Below are 21,449 nucleotides of genomic sequence, written 5' to 3'. Positions count from 1 at the left end.
TCCTCCACAGATAGACAAGTGCGACTATTGTGACCATCAGCAATTCCACACCTTTGACACTTTCTGTTCTTTTTCTTGTCTCCTTTTGCCCCCAACTTAATAACTCTTTTTTCGTTATCACTGATTGTTCTGCCCTTTGGCTTCGCGTTATCTGGTCTTCTCAAGCTTACTCCACTCACATTAAAATCTAGCTTCTTCAATTAAGAAAAAATATGATATTTTTAAATATTAGTACTTAAATCCAATTATTTGTATGTAATTTTAAATAATACCCATGCACATGCGTTTTTAATAGCACCATTACCTTTTTAATCGTCAAATCTGTACCACTCACATCAATCAGTGGTGTGCTAGTGGTCAATTGTCCATAATCGTGTTGCACACATATACCATTCATAATCAGCATCAAGGTCCAATCGTTACTATCTTGTATTACAACAACTTTTCCTCTATTATAATCATGTATTACCTGTTCCAATATTTGTTGTGCCATAGCACATTGGGTATCGCTCACACCACCTTCTTGTAAAGTAGGCACCAATTGAATTACCTGTCAAATAATACAATTGACAGTAAATAGGTGTGTTTATGACAAACAGTACACACCATTATGCATAGTAAACATCATATAACATATTACACATACACCAGCCTGCGCCCTTCTTGTCGTTAGATTATCTCCCATCATGTCTCTTTTATCATTCCTGTCGCACTGTATCAGGCAAGTTTCTCATACTTTCCATTCACCAAAACTTAAAACTCAGTATATCAATTAAAATACACGGCTATTACAATTAATATATTAAATACCTGTATTCCTTCGCCATCACTAGTACTATCATCACCTTCAATATCTGGCTCCAACCGTGAAAGTAGCAAAAGCAGTTCATCCATCATCTCCAGGGCTCTATCATATCCAGCCTTTGAAAGACTTGCATTATGTACTACTTTCATTGACTTTTTAAGCAACATCTTTTGCCTATATGATTTAGTCTCACCGTCTTTACCCTTCAAATTCTTATCATCCCTTGAAAAAGTCACATCTTGTATAGCAGAGTAGGTGTATCTCTAAAGGATGTATTCCGAAGGTATTCGATCAATTTGAAGATGCATAAATGTTCGTAAAAGATGCACACAAAGCAGACCTACATCAAAGCATGTAAAAAAATGTCTTCGTTTATGTTCACTCATTATAATTAAACATTTTTATACAACAATTACCCAATATGACATACCTGTATGCTCCCAATGCTTGCATTCACATTCATACTTTGCAGCATCTACATCAGCCATTACTTTGAATTGGTGTTGCCCCCACACAATCTTATTTGACCTTGAAGTATGCTGAACCACCCATTCATTCACACCACCATCTGGATCATGTGATATCTTGTATGCAGTAGCATATTTCAAAGACTCGTGAAACTTATTCATTACAGCCCTTGTGTATGTCCTCGCTACACGTATCTCAAACATATACAATGTATTTGTTTCCTTTTGGCCCTACAGTAGACATAATTATACGTTATAATATTGTACGTTACATATTTTGATATAATAATATTCTATGTACTCACCATGCATCCTAGTGCCTCTTTTGCCTCTTTCATCTTCCTACTGTGCAGAAGCTTCAACATTTGCTTGGCGAATTGATGTAGTGGCGTGTTTGCATCGACATGAGCACTTTTTACGAGTTTGTTCATGCTCTCGCTACATTGTGTAGAGACCATTAACCCACAATAATCATGTTTAAAAAAAGCTGGTATCCAATCTTTACGAATTTCATACATTCTGGAAAGACTGATGTTATCATGTAGACCGAAATCATCAATCAGCATTGCCCAGGCAGTCTCAAACTCAGTTACAGTTAAAGGATGATGTATTATAGATTGGAACCTTGTTTTGAAATCCTCTTCCTCAAATCTAGCGTACAACTCGTTTAAATACGGCATATACCTGTTTTGAACATGCCACAAACACAACCGATGGATTGTGTTTGGAAATACCCTGCCTAGTGCAACTGGCATTGCTGGATCTTGATCTAAAATCATAAATTTTCACAACATTATGCAACACATTACCAACTATAATTGCATTCAATACATTCATAGTAGAACGTAATAATTGTTAAGCTTATTAATCATACCTGTAAGCATTACTCGTGGTCCTTCAGCTCCCATGCACGTTTTGAATGCATTGAAAACCCACTCGAATGTGTCTACAGTTTCGTCACCCAACAATGTGAAACCAAATACGGTGCACTGCAGATGGTGGTTACAACCAACAAACATTCCCAGGGGTTTGTCATATAGATTTGTCTTATGAGTTGTATCAAAGGTAACTGCATCTCCAAAGTCAATGTAATCTGCTTGCTGGCTAGCATGGGACCAAAAAATGCTCAAAATCTTTCCTTCTTGGTCTAGCTGGAAGTCAGAGAAAACTGTGGGTTATCTTTTTTACACAATGCAAAAAAAGATAGGAGCTTAGACACATCATTGGCATTTCTTTCTCTTTGTCGCGCTTTCTTCCTGTGAACATTAAACAATATGCCTTAGTCCATATGTACACAACATCATTATGTCATTATATCAGTGTAAATAACAACATAACTTACAGGTTGATCATGTCTTGTGTAGTTAACGGTACATTCTCTGGTCCACCATGCATTTCTGAAACAAAATCCATTATACAGTGTTGCGGAATCCTGCTTTCTTACATCGCACTAAGGAACTCCATGTAATCTGGATCATGTGTCTTGTTGCACTGTAACTGATTCTTTTCCGTATCCTTCTTGAAGAACTCATGATTATGTTCCAAATGAATAAGATCAATCCGCACTGAAATGATATTCTCTTTGGCATCGTCATAGATTTTTTTAAGTTTCATTCCAGCTCTGCATTGTGTTCGCTTGGAAATTGTATTTCGCATTTTTGGATTACCATATCCTCTTTCGGCACGCTTGCCTTCCATTGAACAATTCAACCACTTGCAATTTTTTCTCTCCCTATATCTCTTCAATGGAAATCCAACTTCATATGCATATCTGCTATAGAATTTGTACGCCTCGTCCACATTCCTAAATGTCATACCGACCTTTGGTACCAATTGTTGATCTATACTATCGTCCTATTCAATTAATGGAGTCGTCATGCAGTGCACATATATAAAAAATAAGCTTATAGCATGGTGAATTTCTAGTTCTTCATAAACTGCATGGACTGTATAACTAATAATACATGTGTATTCGGTTAAATCATAACTTGCACTGAAATTTATAACAAATACATGGGTATTCCTTTGAACTTACATGGCTTTGGAGAATGTGTGGTGTGTCCTGCTCATGTTCACCAATTGTACGCATGGGTATCCGCTGAGTTGTTCCCACCAAACTTGGATGAACTGTGTTGTTGTCTTCAAAAATTCCTGGCGCCGGTAACGCAGCCGGTGGAGTTACAGCATGCCGGCCAAATTCCGTATATATATATATATATATATATATATATATATATATATATATATATATATATATATATATATATGGCAGGTATAACGGGAGCCCTGAGCTTCCAATAGTTAAAGGAAGCCCAGACCGATCACCTCTGCAACCTGGTTCAACCCAGCGCACCGACTGGACCTGTCTATCAGTTGCACCACCCGCGCCCACGTCTGTATGCGCAAAAAAGGAAATGCATGCATGAGTCAAACATGTTCCCTTGCATGCGCGTAAATTTAGGAAAGATATGTGTGGCGATTTCTATTTTTAAATGCTTTATTTTCTCCATAAATTTAGGATCGCTGCAACAGCAATGCAGCTAGACTCGTAAGGACCATTTTATGATATATAATGCTACTAAATATACTACCCTGTATAGATAATTATGCAATTCGGTATACTGCGTAAAAATCTGTTACCAGCTGCATGCACACGAATTTATGATGAAAATAATGTGCAATGAAAGGAAATGAATTACACGCATAGAAATAAAAAATCGTATTTAATGTTTTATTTCCTTCATAAATATAAGATCCCTCCAACAGCCATGCAGCTAAACACATTAGATCTAGTTTATAATATATACTGATACAAATTATACTATATGGTGTAGGTATTTATGCAATTCGTTATACTGCGTAAAAAATCTGGCATGTTGTTCACTGGTGGACGCATCTCCGGGTTGGAGCGTAATAATCTTAAGTTTTGAGCATAAAATCCCTCGATTATAAGCGTATATACCGAGCAAATGTGAAAGGTTGATAGCTCTAGTAGGTTGATATTACGATCCTATTTTTATGACAGATCCGAAAAACATGGCAGCCGCATGCATGCGGTTATACAGATCCAAAAATTATGGCAAAATGCATGCATGAGTCAAACAAGTTCCCTTGCATGCGCGTAAATTTAGGAAAGATATTTGTGACAGTTTTTATTTTAAATGCTTTATTTCCTCCATAAATTTAGGATCGCTGCAACAGCCATGCAGCTAGACTCGTAATGACCATTTTATGATATATACTGATACTAAATATGCTACACTGTTGGGACTATGCTTCGTCGCCGAAGGTCTTGTAGGAAGAAGCAGTTTTCGGCTAAAGCTGTTAGTATGAGATGACCGAAGGTTCCTCTTCATGAAGCTTCGGAATCTGCAAACCCACATAAAAGTAGAATGACCTTCTAGTCCATAAATGTTTGAGTCACCGTTGTAATCCCTTATGAGGGATATGATTGTAATTCCTCACAGACTACGCCCTGTGCCTATAAATAGGTGAACAATACCTCTGTACTGTTCACGCAATCTTGTAATCACTGGCACATTACGCTGGAATTATTGCTTTCTGCTAAGACGAAGGTAAAAATATTCCTAAATATTATGTTTCAATATTTAGATTCACATAATAAAATGCGTGTGAATATTGTTATTCATTTTCGACATGTTTTTCTATAATGCCTTATATTTTACATTTTACTTCATATTATTTTTCAAGCCTGATCACGAAGGTATGACCTTCGTGATATTTTGTCTATGGCCTTCGTCCGAAGCTCATTAAATCCTTGGGGAGATAATGCTTCCGCGGACGAAGGGCATTAATATTTTATGTTGCCTTGTTCTTAATTCATAGCATTTGAGAACAAGTCCCCAACATTGGCGCCCACCTCCGGTGAACTCACTTCCACTTTTTTGAGCTGATGGCTTCGTTCAACGATCGAGCTGGAGCTGCTTCGGCTTCGAAGCTGGTGCTCCCGATAACAGGTGGTTCGTGCTCAGAACCGGCCAACAAAAAGCAAAAGAAAGAGGCGCAGAGAAGGGTACAACATGTTGGAGTGCAGGGACCCTTCATCAAGTCAAGGTGGTCCCACATACCAATCACCTTCTCCCAGGAGGACCTTCAACTCAAGGATTTTCCTCATAACGATGCTATGGTTATTTCTTGCGTTATCAAAGGGTTTCTGGTCCACAATGTCTTGGTTGATACAGGCAGTGCAGCTGATATCATATTTGCTAAGGCCTTCAGGCAAATGCAAGAGCCAGAAGATAAGATTCATGATGCTACACACCCTCTCTGTGGCTTCGGAGGAAGACAGATTGTAGCACTGGGCAAGATCACCATGCCAGTGACCTTCGGATTCATCAACAACACCAGAACTGAGCAAGTTGTGTTTGACATTGTTGACATGGAATACCCTTACAATGCAATTATTGGTCGTGGCACCCTCAATGCTTTCGAAGCAATTCTTCATCCTGCTTACCTTTGCATGAAGATACCTTCGGATCAAGGACCCATTGCTATTCATGGGAGTCAGGAAGCTGCCAGAAGGGCTGAGGGAAACTGGACTGACTCAAAAGCAATCCATAACATAGATGGAGCTGAAGCTTGTGAACAGTACAAATTCAGAAGGGAGAAAGCAGCTTCAGCAGATCAGCCGAAGCCCATGCTCTTATGTGAGGACATAGCAGAGCAGAGGGTGTTGTTGGGCTCTCAATTATCCGAAGAACAGGAGAAAACCTTGATAAGGTTTTTGTTCAACAACAAAGATGTTTTTGCATGGTCAGCCAATGATCTTTGCGGAGTTAACAGGGATGTTATTGAACACTCGCTCAATGTTGACCCATCCTTCAGACCCAGAAAGCAGAGGCCTCGAAAAATGTCTGATGACAAGGCCGAAGGTGCTCGTAATGAAGTCAAAAGACTCCTCAGTGCAGGAGTGATCAGAGAAGTAAAGTACCCAGAATGGCTAGCTAACACTGTTATGGTAAAAAAGGCCAATGGCAAATGGCGGATGTGTATTGATTTTACAGATCTCAACAAGGCTTGTCCGAAGGACGAATTCCCATTGCCAAGGATAGACTCCTTAGTTGATGTCGCAACTTCGTCAGAACTTATGAGTCTTCTCGATTGTTATTCAGGCTATCATCAAATTTGGATGAAGAAGGAGGATGAGCCAAAGACCAGTTTCATAACCCCTAGTGGAACATATTGTTACCTTCGGATGCCTGAGGGGCTCAAGAACGCTGGAGGAAGTTTCAGCAGAATGACTGTGAAGGTTCTCCAGTCTCAGATAGGCAGAAATGTGCTAACTTATGTTGATGATATCATTGTAAAAAGCACGAAACAGGAGAATCACATTGCTGATTTGCAGGAGACCTTCGCCAGTTTTAGACAAGCTGGCCTAAAGTTGAATCCAGAAAAATGTGTCTTCGGAGTAAAGAAGGGGAAATTTCTTGGATGCTTGGTCTCAACAAAGGGAATTGAAGCTAATCCAAGTAAAATTGAAGCTATACTTCGAATGGAGCCACCAACTACAAAAAAGGGGGCCCAAAGATTGACAGGGAGGCTGGCATCTCTCAATAGATTTATATCCAGATCTGCAGAAAGAAATTTACCATTCTTCGAAGTGCTGAAATCAGCCGAAGTCTTTCAATGGGGACCAAGCCAACAAAAAGCCTTCGAGGAACTGAAGCAATATTTGATAGATCTAACAACATTAACTCCACCAACGCCAGGGGCTCCTTTGTTATTATATGTGGCAGCTTCGCACTCAACGGTAAGTGCAGCACTTGTTCAGGAGAAGCTTGATGGCCAAGTCAGGAAGCAGGTCCCAGTGTATTTTGTATCTGAAGTTCTTAGCATATCAAAGAGAAACTATACAGAATTGGAGAAGGTGTTATATGCTGTTTTGATGGCATCCAGGAAGCTTCGGCATTACTTTCAAGCATACAATATTGTTGTTCCTTCTTCGCAGCCGTTGAAGGATATTATGAGAAATAGAGAAGCTACTGGGCGCATTGGAAAATGGGCTGCAGAGCTCAATGAATTTTGCATTGATTATGTGCATAGATCTTCGATCCAGTCTCAAGCGTTGGCAGATTTTATCGCCGAGTGGACGCCAGGGGCTCAGGATGAAGAAACAAATAAAGATGCCGAAGTATGGACAGTGTTTTGCGATGGGTCTTGGGGAACCTTCGGAGCAGGAGCAGTCGCTGTATTGGTCTCACCATCCAAAGTTAAAACTTGTTATGCGGCAAGACTCGATTTTAGTTGTACAAACAATATTACTGAGTACGAAGCCCTGCTTTTGGGTCTTCGGAAGTTAAAAGCAATGGGAGTCAGAAGGGCCATTCTTAAAACTGATTCCCAGGTTGTTTCGGGTCATATCGACAAGAGTTGCAAGGCTAAAGATCCGAAACTTGAAAAATATCTAGACACGGTCCAAAGAGTCGAAGCTTCCTTCGAAGGTTTTTCTGTCAAAAATATCCCTCGAGGACAAAATGAGCATGCTAATTTGCTAGCTAAGTCAGCAGCGCAGGGGCTGCCATTACCTTCGGATGTGTTCTTCGAAACAATAAAAGCACCTTCAGTGGAACTTCTTGAAAGAGCAGTCCTCAATATATCTCCTGTTTATAGCGAAGATTGGAGAACTGAGATCATCTCTTACCTTCAGGGTAAATTCCTTTCAGATGACGAAACTTATAACAGAAGGATAGAGGCAAGAGCTCGTCCATATGTCATGATAGAAGGGGAGTTGTACAAGCATGGAGTTTGTGCTCCACTACTCAAGTGTGTATCTAGAACCGAAGGCATAGAATTGATGAAAGAAATACATGCAGGCCTGTGTGGATCTCACATTGGATCTAGGCCGTTACTTGGAAAAGTTTTCCGTCAAGGGTTTTATGGGCCGAAGGCAGCTTCGGACGCAGCGGAATTAGTTCAAAAGTGCGAAGGTTGTCAGAAATGTGCAAGAGATCAAAAACAACCTTCGTCCTTAACCCAGCTCATACAACCCATCTGGCCATTGCAAAGGTGGGGCCTTGACTTGTTAGGTCCGTTACCACCGGCCCAAGGGAACTTACGGTATGTTGTAGTGGCTGTGGAATATTTTTCTAAATGGATTGAGGCAAAGCCTTTAGCCACAATAACTTCGGCCACCATTCAAAAGTTTTTCTGGCAGAATATTGTTTGTCGTTTCGGGGTACCAAAGGCCATCACTGTAGATAATGGAACACAGTTCGATTCCGAAGCTTTCATAGATTTCTGTGATCAAATTGGTACGAAGATCCATTTTGCATCAGTCAGGCATCCGGAATCAAATGGACTCGTTGAAAGAGCCAATGGCATTATAATGACAGGAATAATGAAGTTAATCTTCAATCAACCCAGGGGAAAGTGGCCAGATCAATTAATCAAAGTGGTATGGAGCCACAACACAACAATATCAAGGTCAACAGGCTTCACTCCATTCAAACTATTGTTTGGCGACGAAGCAATAACTCCGGAGGAAGCCAAAACTGGATCAATAAGAGTAGTAGCTTCGGCAGAGTCAGATTCTGAAGCTGTTTATTCTGTGGAGAAAGATGCTATAGAAGGGATCAGGCTTCAAGCTGTGGAGAACATTAATAAGTATCAAGCCGAAACAATCAAATGGCGTGATAGAAAGGTTCGGCTAAAGAATATTGAGCCAGGACATTTGGTGCTTCGGCGAGTGGCTAACCCAGATACAGTGGGCAAGTTGCAGTTGAAATGGGAGGGACCTTTTTTGGTAGCATCTTCATCAAGACCCGGTTCATACAGATTGAAGGATATGGACGGCAACGACATTCCTAGATCTTGGAATGCGGATGAGCTTCGGCGATATTACGTGTAACCTGATGTAATTTTTTATATTTTTTCTTTTTCATGGCACCCTTTTCCTTTCTGAAGGGGGAGAAAGGTTTTTAATGGGGCCATCATATGTAATTTCCTTTTTTAGTTATATAAGAGCAAAATCCCCCAAGAATGTAAATGTAAAAGCTGAGAATGCACCATCGAGTGCCGAAAAGTAAAAAGCGAAGAAGCTCCAAAGTCGTTCCTAAGGGAATGCAGAGCTTACAGCGAAAAGTCAACGCTGATTCCGCCGAAAGTAAAAGGCGAAGAAGCTCCAAAGTCGTTCCTAAGGGAATGCAGAGCTTACAGCGAAAAGTCAACGCTGATTCCGCCGAAAGTAAAAGGCGAAGAAGCTCCAAAGTCGTTCCTAAGGGAATGCAGAGCTTACAGCGGAAGGTCAGCGCTGATATGTGATTGTTTCTAAGGAAATAATGGCTGTGATTATGGCTTCGGATATGTGTTTGGACATTCGTTTGCACATCACATTACATCATAACATTTGCATTCATAAACATTCATCCAGGCATATGTAGGATAATCATCATCATAGCATAAGTGCTTGCTTCGGCAAAAAGAAAAAAAGAAGAGCTTCTTCGTGTACGAAAAGAAGAGCTTCGGAAGAAAGGGAAATGTTGTTTTCTATGCTTCGCTGTGTACGAAAAGAAGGGAAGGTGTTTTTTCGCCTTCGGCTCAAAAAGATAATTTCGTCCACATCAAAGCACCTCTCGTACATTAATGAAAGGATAAGAGCATATTACAAGGTATGAACATAATTCATTACAGACAAGTTTAGTTACATTTACAAAAGTTATCTCAAAAGTTTCTTGAGTCTGTCTACAGTCTACTCCTATTTAATCTTCAAGGGACTTCAGCTTCGGCGTCATTCTTTTTAACTATCGGCTTCGGCTTCGTCATCCTACATGAATTAAGTTGTTGTAAGTCAAAATCGAGCTTGAAGGAATAGGTAAGCACAAGGTATGATTTCTTACTGGTTCAAGATGACTCCGAGCTTCGTCTCCAGCCTTTTCTCGCCCGCCTTTTGTCCATATCATCTTTACAAATCTATTGGAAATGCTTCGGGCGAGATCAGGAATGTCATCTAGAATTGATGGTGATAAAGTGAAATTGGGCCTATTGACAATCTTTCCATGATCGCAGCCAGCTTTTAGGAAAGCTGCAGCAGTGCCCCGAGAAGCTACCCAGGCGCAGAAGTCACCGTGCCCGGCTATAACTTCGTCAAGCTCATCAATTTCACCCTCAATATGTTCGAAGATCTTTGGTAAATCTTCAGCTGACGGGGTGAATTTCTCACTGCTAGCTCCGACTGAATGGAAAAATTTTCTTAGTCGTTGAATACATTTGTTGCTAAATTCTAAACATTTGTCTTGAAGGCCCGCCAATAGTTTTTTCAAAACTAAATTTTGTTGGACTTCGGCTTCAAGTTTTGCATCAAGTTCTTGCTTTTCTTGTTCAAACTGTTCAGACTGGCAGAGAAGCTTCGTGTTCAGTTCTGTTATTTTAGCTTCGGCTTCTGCCAGTAAGCCTTCAGTCGCTTGGAGCTCGAAGTTCTTCTTTTCAATAGTAGTTGATTGCTCTTTTATTTTGCCTTCTAAATTTTCAATTATAACTTCATGTTTCTTGTCTTCCAGATCTTGCTGCATTTTCAAAGCTTTGCTCAACAGCATGCTCTGCACGAAAACAACCTTCGTTAGACATGTCTTCATTATTCAAAACAATAAAAGTCAGGGGAAAAATAGTTCACCTTGAAATTGGAATAAAATAAACTACCAACGATATGTTGTCGTCGGTAGCGGCTAATGTCCGTTTCTAGCTTCGGAAAACCGATACTCTTTGACAGAGTACCGATAACCTTAGCTCCAGTTTGGTTTCGGATACAGTCCAATTTTTCATCATCAATACCTCCGAAGAGGAGTGCTCCTGGTTTATATCCGCAAGATTTGGCATACTCTTTAAGCTCTTCTATTTCGGTTCTTGACAATTTTTCTCCAACTAAATTTTGAAACATGAAGGCTTCGTCCTCTGAAGCTTCGTCAGCAATTTCCTTTTCTTTTCCCGACGCTGCGGCCACGGCCTCTTCGGCGGCAGTAGTAGCTTCTTCTGTGGCCATGTCTAGCAGCATTTTGTTGATGTGTTCAATTGTGCTTTCCAAGTTCAAATCTTCAATTGAGGTAGCTTCGGCAGCCGCGACTTCCGAAGGTGTGATTTCAATATTTGTCATTCCCTCAGTCGCTGGTATCTTCTGAGCTGAAGATCTCGGTGGTGTCTTGTCAATGACCTCTGTCACACCAATGATTCTTTGCCTTTTTGCTTTAGTCGTTTTCTTCGGTTTTTCGGGCTCCTTTTCCTTCTGAAAAAACTTTGTCAGTTGAGGTCCCAATGGACTTAGCTTCGCAGGCAGGGATTCAGTCATTACCTTCAAAATTTCCTCCACGTTAGTGGCAGAGTGTGATGCGGGAGTTTCTTCTTCGTCGGATACTTTTTGCTTCGGAGAAGACGCTTTCCTCTTCTTCGGAATTTTCTTCTCTGATGGTTCTTTCTCATCTTCATTTAAGGCTTCGGTTATCCTTTTCCTTTTCCGGCCTCCGACACCTTTATTCAGATTTTCGTAGTCAGGGTATTCAAAACCCAAGGCGTCCAGCACTCGATTCAGTCTTCGCTTCGGACGGGTGCCGAAGGCCGCAGTCATCAACTGATCTTCTTTTTTGGAATAATTGCCAAGTATTTCATTGCACATTACTTCAATTGTATCCAGCCACTCTTGGCAAGGTGTTTTAAAGTATTTCTTAAACTTGAAATAGTAAGATAACCGCACAAGTTCTCCTTCTTTTTTCTCGCCCTCTAGCTTCGGCATTTCCCATTCTTTTAAACTAGGAAAAACCCTGAAAGCCAAAAACTCCTGAACCAGGTCTCTTGTACTGATATGCTCTGCAATAATTCTGAATTCATCCATCGCTTGTTGGGTTGGGCCTTCTGGTGTCATGTTGCAACGAGGCCGGGTTTCTCCGAAGATTAGTTCAAGTGGACTTTGCACAAGCTTCTCCTTATCGTCATCAACCTTGACATAGAACCACTCCGACTTCCAGCCTGCTGCCCATTTGCTTCGGTAGCTGATTACAGGAAACTTTGTGGTTTTCCGATAAACAAAATTATAGCAACCAAAATTGTCATGCAATCCATCTTTTCTAGCCTTCGTCTGATAGTGCAACTCGTGAACTCGGCAAAAGCTGTCCGCAAACGGTTCGACCGCTTGGCTTCGGAGGGCCCAGATATAAACACTAAGCCTAACGATAGCGTTAGGAGTCAACTGATGAAGGTAGATACCAAACCTCTTCAATACCTCTGCAATTATCCCATGCAGGGGGAATCTCAATCCAGCCTTTAGAAAGCTCTTGAAAATGACAACTTCATCCTTCTCCGGCTTTGGGGTAGTTTCTTCCCCCCCGAAGCGTAGTAGCTTCTTCTGACTTTCACTGAAAAAGCCCGACTTTACCATCTTGGAGAGATCAGCCTTCGAAACAGTAGACTTTCCGAAGTCCAAGTGGCTGGGTTTACTTGGCATAGCAATACGATAATCATCTTCAGGATGAGTTCCCTCACTGTTCTCTTCTTCTACTTCGGCAATTGCTTGTTCTGCATCGGCACTGGGGATTTTTTCCGAAGTTACCAGCCCGGATCGTTGCATTGCTTCGGAGATGGGAATAGTCTCCGAACCTTCAGCTTCGCCTCCCTCACGCTCAACCCTAGCGGTAGAGCGCACTCTGGCCATTTACTTCTGAATTTGTGGGAATTAAATACTTTTTCTTCCGAAGTTTTTTCTTCTGACGAAGCAGGCTTCAAGCTGGAGCTTCGTTCGATTCCGAGAGTCAAGCTTCGGCTATAGTTAAAAATTTTGGCAGCAAAACAGTGCAAATAGCAATGAATGTTGTGGTAACTTCACACCTACTCGTCTGTTTATATAGTACTGCAGGTAAGAAGGCGAAGCGCCAGGATTTTTACACCACGCGGACAGCCGCTTGCACTCGCTGCACGGTGGACCGCAGAGACCAAACAATAACTCTGCAAGGTGGGACCGCTATGCGCTGGAAAACTGAATCGTTTCTCGTCAACGAGCTCAGGGAAGGTGTTTTTTGGACCTTCGGCTTCCTGAAGCTTAGGAGACTTTTTTCACGGATCAAGCTCGTCACGAAAAACGATCTAGCACCGCGAAAGGGGCTACTGTTGGGACTATGCTTCGTCGCCGAAGGTCTTGTAGGAAGAAGCAGTTTTCGGCTAAAGCTGTTAGTATGAGATGACCGAAGGTTCCTCTTCATGAAGCTTCGGAATCTGCAAACCGACATAAAAGTAGAATGACCTTCTAGTCCATAAATGTTTGAGTCACCGTTGTAATCCCTTATGAGGGATATGATTGTAATTCCTCACAGACTACGCCCTGTGCCTATAAATAGGTGAACAGTACCTCTGTATTGTTCACGCAATCTTGTAATCACTGGCACATTACGCTGGAATTATTGCTTTCTGCTAAGACGAAGGTAATAATGTTCCTAAATATTATGTTTCAATATTTAGATTCACATAATAAAATGCGTGTCAATATTGTTATTCATTTTCGACATGTTTTTCTATAATGCCTTATATTTTACATTTTACTTCATATTATTTTTCAAGCCTGATCACGAAGGTATGACCTTCGTGATATTTTGTCTATGGCCTTCGTCCGAAGCTCATTAAATTCTTGGGGAGATAATGCTTCCGCGGATGAAGGGCATTAATATTTTATGTTGCCTTGTTCTTAATTCATAGCATTTGAGAACAAGTCCCCAACATACACTTTGTAGAAAATTATGCAATTCAGTATACTGCGTAAAAATCTGTTACCAGCTGCATGCACACGAATTTATGATGGAAAGAATATGCAATGGAAAAAAATGAATTGCATGCATAGAAACAAAAAATTGCATTTAATATTTTATTTTCTTCATAAATATAGGATCCCTCCAACAGTCATGCAACTAAACTCATTAGAACTAGTTTATGATGTATACTGAAACAAATTATACTACACGGTGTAGGTATTTATGCAATTCCTTACACTGCGTAAAAAATCTGGCATGTTGTTCACTGGTGGACGCATCTCCGGATAGAGCGTAAAAACCTTAAGTTTTGAGCATAAAATCCCTCAATTATAAGCGTAAATACCGAGTTAATGAGAGGTTGATAGCTCTAGTAGGTTGTTATTACGATCCTATTTTTATGACAGATCCGAAAAACATGGCAGCCGCATGCATGCGGTTTCTATTTTTATACAGATCCAAAAATTATGGCAAAATCGTGGGAGTTTCCATTGCATGCGCGTAAATTACGAACAATATAAATCAAGGAATTGCCTTTCCAATGTGCATGCAGTAAACTGATATACGAACTCCGTGTTCAAGCATAAAATCGTACAGTTTTTAGCGTAAATAATACATGTGGTAGGCATAAAACACAATAATCGAAAAGAAAATTGTGTCGGATCGGAGGATGTCACGCGCGATCATCGCTGCGCGCATCTCACGACTTCTGTGACGTTGCTCGCTCGAACATCGTGCCTCATGTGTCGCCGTCGCTATTCGCACGTCGATGGGCGTCGCTTGCTCGCCGGCCTTGGAAGTGCCGCCTCCTCGGGGCTTCGGGGACGCCACCGCTTGCCCGCACAAGGGCCCCGCTATCGCTCGCCCTCTAGATCGGGGAACCGCCGCCACTACTCCGGATCGAGGAACCTCCGCCACCGCGCGTCGAAGTAATGGAGTTGTGGCCACCGGCCTGAGAACCGCCGCCACCGCACAAGGGCACTGCCATCGCTCGCCCTCTGGATCGGGGGCCACCACCGGCGGCCTGGGAACCGCCGCCACCTCATGTCGAGGTCGGAGAGCCACAGCCACCGCAGCCACTGGCCAAGAGGGTCCACCGCCGCGCGCGCTATCGGGCAACTGCCGTCGCTAATGAATCGAGATGGGGCGTGAAAAACTGATCAATAGCACTACGGATTTTCTTTTATAGACCTGGTCCGGCTCAACCGGATTGCACTGTCTGGCTTTGTCTTCCTTTAGTTATTGTAAGCCAGAGCTCCTAATATATATATATATATATATATATATATATATATATATATATATATATATATATATATATATATATATATATATATATATATATATATATATATATATATATATATATATATATATATATATATATACACTTGATCTCTTCCCTTCATCCGGCCCCTATTTGAACACACCCACACACACACAAAAAAACCTTGATCTATGTGCAGCTCGCAATGTACAGTACTACTGGAAGATAAATATGTACATTATTTTCTGGTGCGCTTTCCTTTGGCATAACTACCGAGAAAAGTGACACCAATTACAAAATGAAGCACGGTACAAACAAAGCTGGTTCTGAACATCTTGCCCGGGAGTCTGTTGTTCCAAGATTTTTCTAATTCATAGCCTGATCAAATCAGTAGAGCCTGATCCTCGTGGTTATGTTCTGCTGGCACAGAGGGCAGCGCTCCAAATTTCTCCCGCATTCGTAGCAAGTCTGCATGCACATGTATGTAAACAGCCTAGAATGCACAACAGTAAATCAAATGTCCAGTAAAAAACATCGAGTGTAGTTGGCTAAAGGCTCCCGCACCTGATGTCCACATCCAAATGCAAGGTCCTTGGATTTATACATGCAGATGGGGCACAGCTGCAGGTAAAATGGCCATATCAGACTAGGCATCGTAAAGATGCCAGCACAGGTAAAGATGGAATCCCCAGTATTAGCAGTTTAGCTTTGCCTTCGAGCTTGAAAATTGGGGTGGGGAAGAAAGATATACATACAATTCTGTCCTCTAAAGCTCTTTCTGAAGCATAAGTGTCAGGTCTCTTCGGGGCTGCAGGTTTCTTCTGCTGTTTCAAGCTCTCAGAACGTTGCTGAGAGGCGCCACTTGTTTGTTGGTCAAAGCTACTTGATCGCGAATAAACACCAGACTGTTGGCTAAAGCTACTGGACCGCGAATACGCGGTCCTTGTTGGTGGTGGCAGAGCAATTCTTGGGGTTATTCTTTGGCGACGGCTGAAGCAGTAGCAAAAAAATAATAATAATAAAGTGATCAAATATCCGTTATTGCCCAAACCCCAAATTATAGCTCTAATGGAGCCAGTATAGTATTGGGAAGCTATATTAGATACCCTAAGAGTTGGAGATCAATTGTTGCTTTGTACTGTGTAGGGATTTCCATCAGCGCTGACAATGCAAATTCTGCCTCCTTTCTGTCAGCTGCTATGCTCTTCGACATAATCTCCGTGAAATTCACAAACTGCAAAAAAAAAAAATGAAGAGTCATGCTTGTTCATTTATGAATCAGAATATTTTGTTGCATATTAGAAATAATCTGTAAAAAAGTTACCTGGAAATTGTCAAATGACCGAGCAGGTATATTGTCATCAAACTGGTGCATCATGTCCCATGGTCCATCACCAACCCCGACAAGAACAATTGACAGGGGGAACTGGCTGTTTTTATTTACAAAAGATAGATGTTACTCTGTGTTTGCCTTATTGTGACAGTAGACAAGGTAGAACAGGAAGGCACAGTACTATTTTCAAAGCCCAAATAAAATACACTACCTTGCTCTTACTATTGCATCAATAGTATCCCGCTCCTGTGGACTCAACTGTCCAGATTGTGTATCGACACTTCGGGTAACCTAGAACCAGAAGTTTTATCCAAGTGAAAAAAGGATAGACAATCAAAATGTTGCACTAGAAAAGAGCTTTGCTGGCAACCACTTAATGATAAGAAATAACAGGTGACTAAAACGAAGGCAAAGACAAAATGACAATGTATTCACCAACCTGTCCATCGGCGATTATCAGAAGAACATGATATTGACCACCAGTGCTGTCAACAATTCCAATTGCTGTCTCAATCATCGGCGCAAAAGATGTAGGTCCTGTTACAAAAAAATAACTGCAGACTTTAGCATGCACTTCTCTCCCTGATGAACTACTAAAATTTTAGCTACCACAGTACTATGTAATAAAGAGCTAGTTATAATATGATGTAAAATAGCAATTCTGCTCCTTTTCTCTCTTTTATGAAAGAACAAATTTTATTTCGATTCAGAAAAACAAAAGAGAGAGAAAAAAGCATTTATATTAAATCTTCACTAAACAAACCTGCTAATCGAAGAGTTGGAACGATTTCTCTGTATCTGTCTAGCGCCTCTTCAAATCCATTGCATGGGCGGTTCTCTGGGTAAAAGCTGAATACCTCCTGATCATGAGTTGACGCTGCTCAGAAGAAAACAGAAGCACTGGATCAACACTGTGCTTTAAACATGTTATTATAAACCCATCAGGTGATCATCAGACAAAGGCAACTAAATGATTACCGTCACCAAATCCGAAGCAGGGAATCAAATTATCTTCATCAAATGCTGAAAGTGTCCTTCCAATAATAGATATAGCTTGCTCATATGGGTTTGGAGTGTTTCCAATATCATGCAGGCAGCGGCGATTGAAGGAAATTTTACCTAACATGGATTTTTTTTGTAAGTTAAATGAAAACAGAAAAGTTTTATGATCCAACATGGATTTTTTGCATGTTTAAACTGAAAAGTAGTATGACTAATTGTTGAGCCATCATTTCCACAGTGAGACAGTACTAATTGTTAGCTTATCCTTTTTTTTAAAAAAAAAGTCCTTTCTGTAACATGGTTTCCTCTAAACAACAGAAGATAAGTTAGCATGTCACTGGCATTACATGTAAAGCCTATTTCTTCAATAATAGTAAACCACAAACTTTACCATATAGGAAAAGCAACTAGATCTGAAAAGAAAGTCTGCCCCCCCAAAACCAGGCAAATCAAGAAATAGTCTGGTAGCTTAGTGTGTAATGTGTACCAGTGCAGCACAGAGTAGACATAGAGAAGCACAAGTATGCATCTAATGAAGTGAAAAAAGAGGGAAATGTCATCTGCTAACCTGTCCATTCATTGCTCTTTGTAAAATCAATGCCTACAATAAGATTTGAAGATTCAAGGCCTGCCTGTGCCAAAGCTTCAGTCACCTGTAGCAGCACAGAACCACAGAAAGATTGGTGTAGTTACAACCTCAGGTTTGCAGTACTCAGAGAGGAGATAGCGCGCAAGACTACAGTAGATGTCCTATCTGACTTGAAGGAACTGAAGCGAAGTACGAAATTGAATATAGTGACAAGCATACGATTTTCATATTGCTTAATACATGGCAGTAATAAAAAGTGAGCAATAGAGCTCTTGTGGAAATATTTTTTGGAAGAAATAATCCTACAAGCATAGTTTCTTCCAAAATTCACAAAGGATAACTGAACCAAAAGATAAACAGTGCCATTCCACCAAGCTAGTGGAAGCTACAAACCGAAAGTAACAACGCAGATGAGAGCAGCAGTAAAAGATGTGGTGGCCATGCCACCAAGACATACCTGGCTCAAAGAACGGTAGTCATCACCGATCTTGGAATACTTCCTCTGCAACCTGGCATGTGTCTCCGGCTGTACACTGTTCTCCGAAGAAGGCGCGTACCTGACGCTATAACTGGAGGACGAATTCCCAGTGTTTCTCGAGGTGTATCCCGATGAAGCACTCCCGTAATCATAAGAAGAGTAGCCATATCCATGTGAAGGCTTGGAGTCCTTTTGCCCCATTCCTCAGCTTGTGCCTCTGGATGACTCCAACACCCAGATGATCTTCCTGGTAAGTATAAATAAAGGAAAGGAAAACATCAGTGTACTCGTCGGACACCTGGAATGATTCGCCAAGAAAAAAGGTGGAATAAAGCATATACAGTAGCCTATCTAGGAAAAAACAGCTTTCTCTTGAATTTTCGACGGAACTTTGCCGGGAATCCGTTGCCGATAACGGGCATACCTCCTACCTGATCGAGTATCGACCATTGTAAGATTCAAAAAGAAGAAGAAGCGTGGGCCAGTTCATATACAAGACGATATCCAAGGGTGGCTGAACGAAATTCGATTTCGGCATGGCATATATGCATACAACATACATAGATAGTATAATTATACAAATCAAATACTAGCTAGGAACGAACACTGGACGAACTCACCAGACTCGATTTGATCCGCACACACCGCCTAAGCCAATCGCGAATTCGGCGTCCTCGCTAAGAGGAGGAAAAAAAGAGAGATGATGCGGGAGGGGATATGAGAGAAGTGGGTACTGGGGAGGGGATCAGGGGAAGTGGGTGGTAGATGAGGACAAACTGCTGGCGTGAGATATCGTAACCGCCGCCGCTCTTGCTACTCCACGAGTTCCGACCACCGAACCAGCAATCCACGGGGCTCGGACTCACTCACCTCCGCTCTTGCCCCGTGCCTTCAAGGAGCGCGCGCCTCCACACCGCTCCGCGACGAGAGCGAGGACGAGGAAGAGGACGACGGGAGTGAGGCGGGCAGCGCACCGGATGAAGCGAGGCGCAGGCGCAGGCGCAATGGGGTGGGGGCAGGCAATCACACCGCAGCGGATACTATGATCGATCGGAAGAAAATTAAAGCCTCCCCACAGGGGAAGTGAGGTCAAGTCAATTACTGCTCAAGCCGGAGGCAATGCCGCAATTTCTATTCTGCAGCGGCGGAGGTGGGTGGGTGGAGAGGTTTCTTGTCCACCGGTTCTCTGACCCCGCTGCTGGGAAAACGACGCACGGCGGAGGAAGCTTCGGCGCGGGAGAGGAGAAGACTAGGATTTTTTTGGCCGCGATCACCAGGCCGAGCTCAACACGTTTTGCTGGTGGTGATTGGTGTGTTATCCACTGGCACTGACACAGAAAGTCTGTTGCGATTGCGAGATGTATATGCATTAAAAGCTCGGCTCGTGATAAAAACATATACTTACAAAAACATATACTTACGCTTTAAATTAAAGCTAGCTGTTACAGCTGTAAATTATATAGACAAAAACGCTGGAAAGAGAATTAGATACGAGCAAACACTCATTATGCACCGTGCATCGGTGCATGTCTAGAAGGATAAACGTAAAAAAGCTACATACTACTAAAACATTAAAAACTTGATCCCGCATGAAAACATCTGAATGCTCTAGATAGATCCTAAAACGTGTTCAAGAATTTAAGTTTTAACTAATACGTATAAAATAGTTGTTGGTATAATGTTTATACGTTCGCAAATATCTATTAATGAATAATTATTAATTTCTTCGTTTTGTATTGCAGTACGTTGAATCCAAGTGCAATATAAAAAACGATGAATAAATAAGGTTTTAGAGGGCCAAATTTAGAGGTCGGTCGATGCTGGAGACGAAGTAAATATAGAAAACAAAATTTTGTAAAGAATATTGAATATTTTTTAAATTTAGAAATTTTGCGGGAGAGCCTCACAACTATAAGGCTGGTGGCAGTGTGGGTGGCAGCGCGGGCGAGAAGAGGCCGCTGCCGCCCGCGCGCGGGCGAGAGGCGAGCGAGAGGCCGGCGCCGGACGATGGCGCTCGCGCCCGGCGAGAGCGGGCGGTATCGCCTCGCTCTCGCTCGCGCTGGAGCGCCCGCCCGGGCGAGAGGGAGGCGAGGCACTGGCGGGGCGAGAGCGCGGGCGAGAGCGACGTGGCGCGATCTGATTGGTCCACGTGTGCTAGCCGTTACAACTAGCCGTTTTTGACCGTTTGGAGTCCAAAAAATTTGAAAAAATTGCAAAAAATCACAAATTTCATCCCCAATCCCTCTATATATACCCCTACCCGGGTGGAGCTCATTCCACACACCATTCCATCTCATTTTTCTTTTCCAAACTCCCCTTTCTTCACACAATGTCGGGTTGGTCCCCAGATTTGAACACCTTCACGGATCTCTTGCAGTCCGATGGGTCACCTACAACCCTTCCGTTAGATGAGTCTTCTTCACTACATCGTCGTTCCGATGTTTCAGCCTCACTCCACCGTGTACTATTTCCGGCTGCGCCTCCACCACCATACCCTTATCCCTATCATTTGTATCAATATCCACCGTCTTCATATGGTCAACCTCCAACTTCCCAAGCCGGAATTCAAGCCTCATTCCCGGTACGTCCGTATGCCCCTCCCCCACCTGCTGCGGAGGGAAGTCAAGCTTCTTTCCAGATACCTCCATACGCCCCTCCTCCATATGCTCCACCTCTGTATGGAGTACCTCCTTATGCTCCATATGCTCCACCTCCGTATGGAGCACCTCATCCATATGCTCCACCTACGTATGGAGCACCTCCTCCAGTTG

The 21,449-nt window shown here is 42.0% G+C and overlaps 1 protein-coding gene across 9 annotated transcripts; it reads right to left on the bottom strand.

Annotated features, from left to right (window-relative positions):
* Positions 1 to 15,444: 15,444 nt before the first annotated feature.
* LOC103631276 (E3 ubiquitin-protein ligase RGLG2) lies at positions 15,445 to 20,008 on the bottom strand. 9 transcript variants are annotated; one of them, XM_020539381.3, is made up of 13 exons: positions 19,456 to 19,781; positions 19,299 to 19,355; positions 18,658 to 18,925; positions 18,180 to 18,264; positions 17,588 to 17,728; positions 17,373 to 17,486; positions 17,049 to 17,146; positions 16,821 to 16,900; positions 16,601 to 16,706; positions 16,383 to 16,510; positions 16,032 to 16,266; positions 15,841 to 15,897; positions 15,445 to 15,769 (listed from the first exon to the last, which is right to left on the bottom strand). In XM_020539381.3, the coding sequence occupies exons 3-13, from the start codon at positions 18,877 to 18,879 to the stop codon at positions 15,659 to 15,661; spliced, it is 1,377 nt and encodes a 458-aa protein (XP_020394970.1). In that variant the 5' UTR covers positions 18,880 to 18,925; positions 19,299 to 19,355; positions 19,456 to 19,781; the 3' UTR covers positions 15,445 to 15,658. The 9 variants fall into 9 exon arrangements, with proteins under 9 accessions (XP_020394970.1, XP_020394973.1, XP_020394969.1 ...); XM_020539384.1 differs by having other exon boundaries at positions 15,445 to 15,744; positions 19,299 to 20,008; XM_020539380.2 differs by lacking the exon at positions 19,299 to 19,355 and having other exon boundaries at positions 19,781 to 20,008.
* Between the last annotated feature and the right edge of the window lie 1,441 nt (positions 20,009 to 21,449).

This window comes from Zea mays, chromosome 6, assembly GCF_902167145.1.
Source record: "Zea mays cultivar B73 chromosome 6, Zm-B73-REFERENCE-NAM-5.0, whole genome shotgun sequence".
In the NCBI taxonomy this organism is placed as follows: domain Eukaryota; kingdom Viridiplantae; phylum Streptophyta; class Magnoliopsida; order Poales; family Poaceae; genus Zea; species Zea mays.
The sequence above is the reverse complement of the archived record's forward strand: the minus strand, read 5'-3'. Positions and strand labels throughout refer to the sequence as shown.

Excerpts from the sequence above, each read along its gene's own strand:
- LOC103631276 (XM_020539380.2), bottom strand. The coding sequence starts at position 18,879 with ATGGGGCAAAAGGACTCCAAGCCTTCACATGGATATGGCTACTCTTCT. Across the intron at positions 16,511-16,600 it reads GGTCATTTGACAATTTCCAG|TTTGTGAATTTCACGGAGAT; the intron begins GTAACTTTTTTA and ends TTTTTTTTGCAG. Across the intron at positions 15,898-16,031 it reads GAGCTTTAGAGGACAGAATT|CTGTGCCCCATCTGCATGTA; the intron begins GTATGTATATCT and ends TTTTACCTGCAG.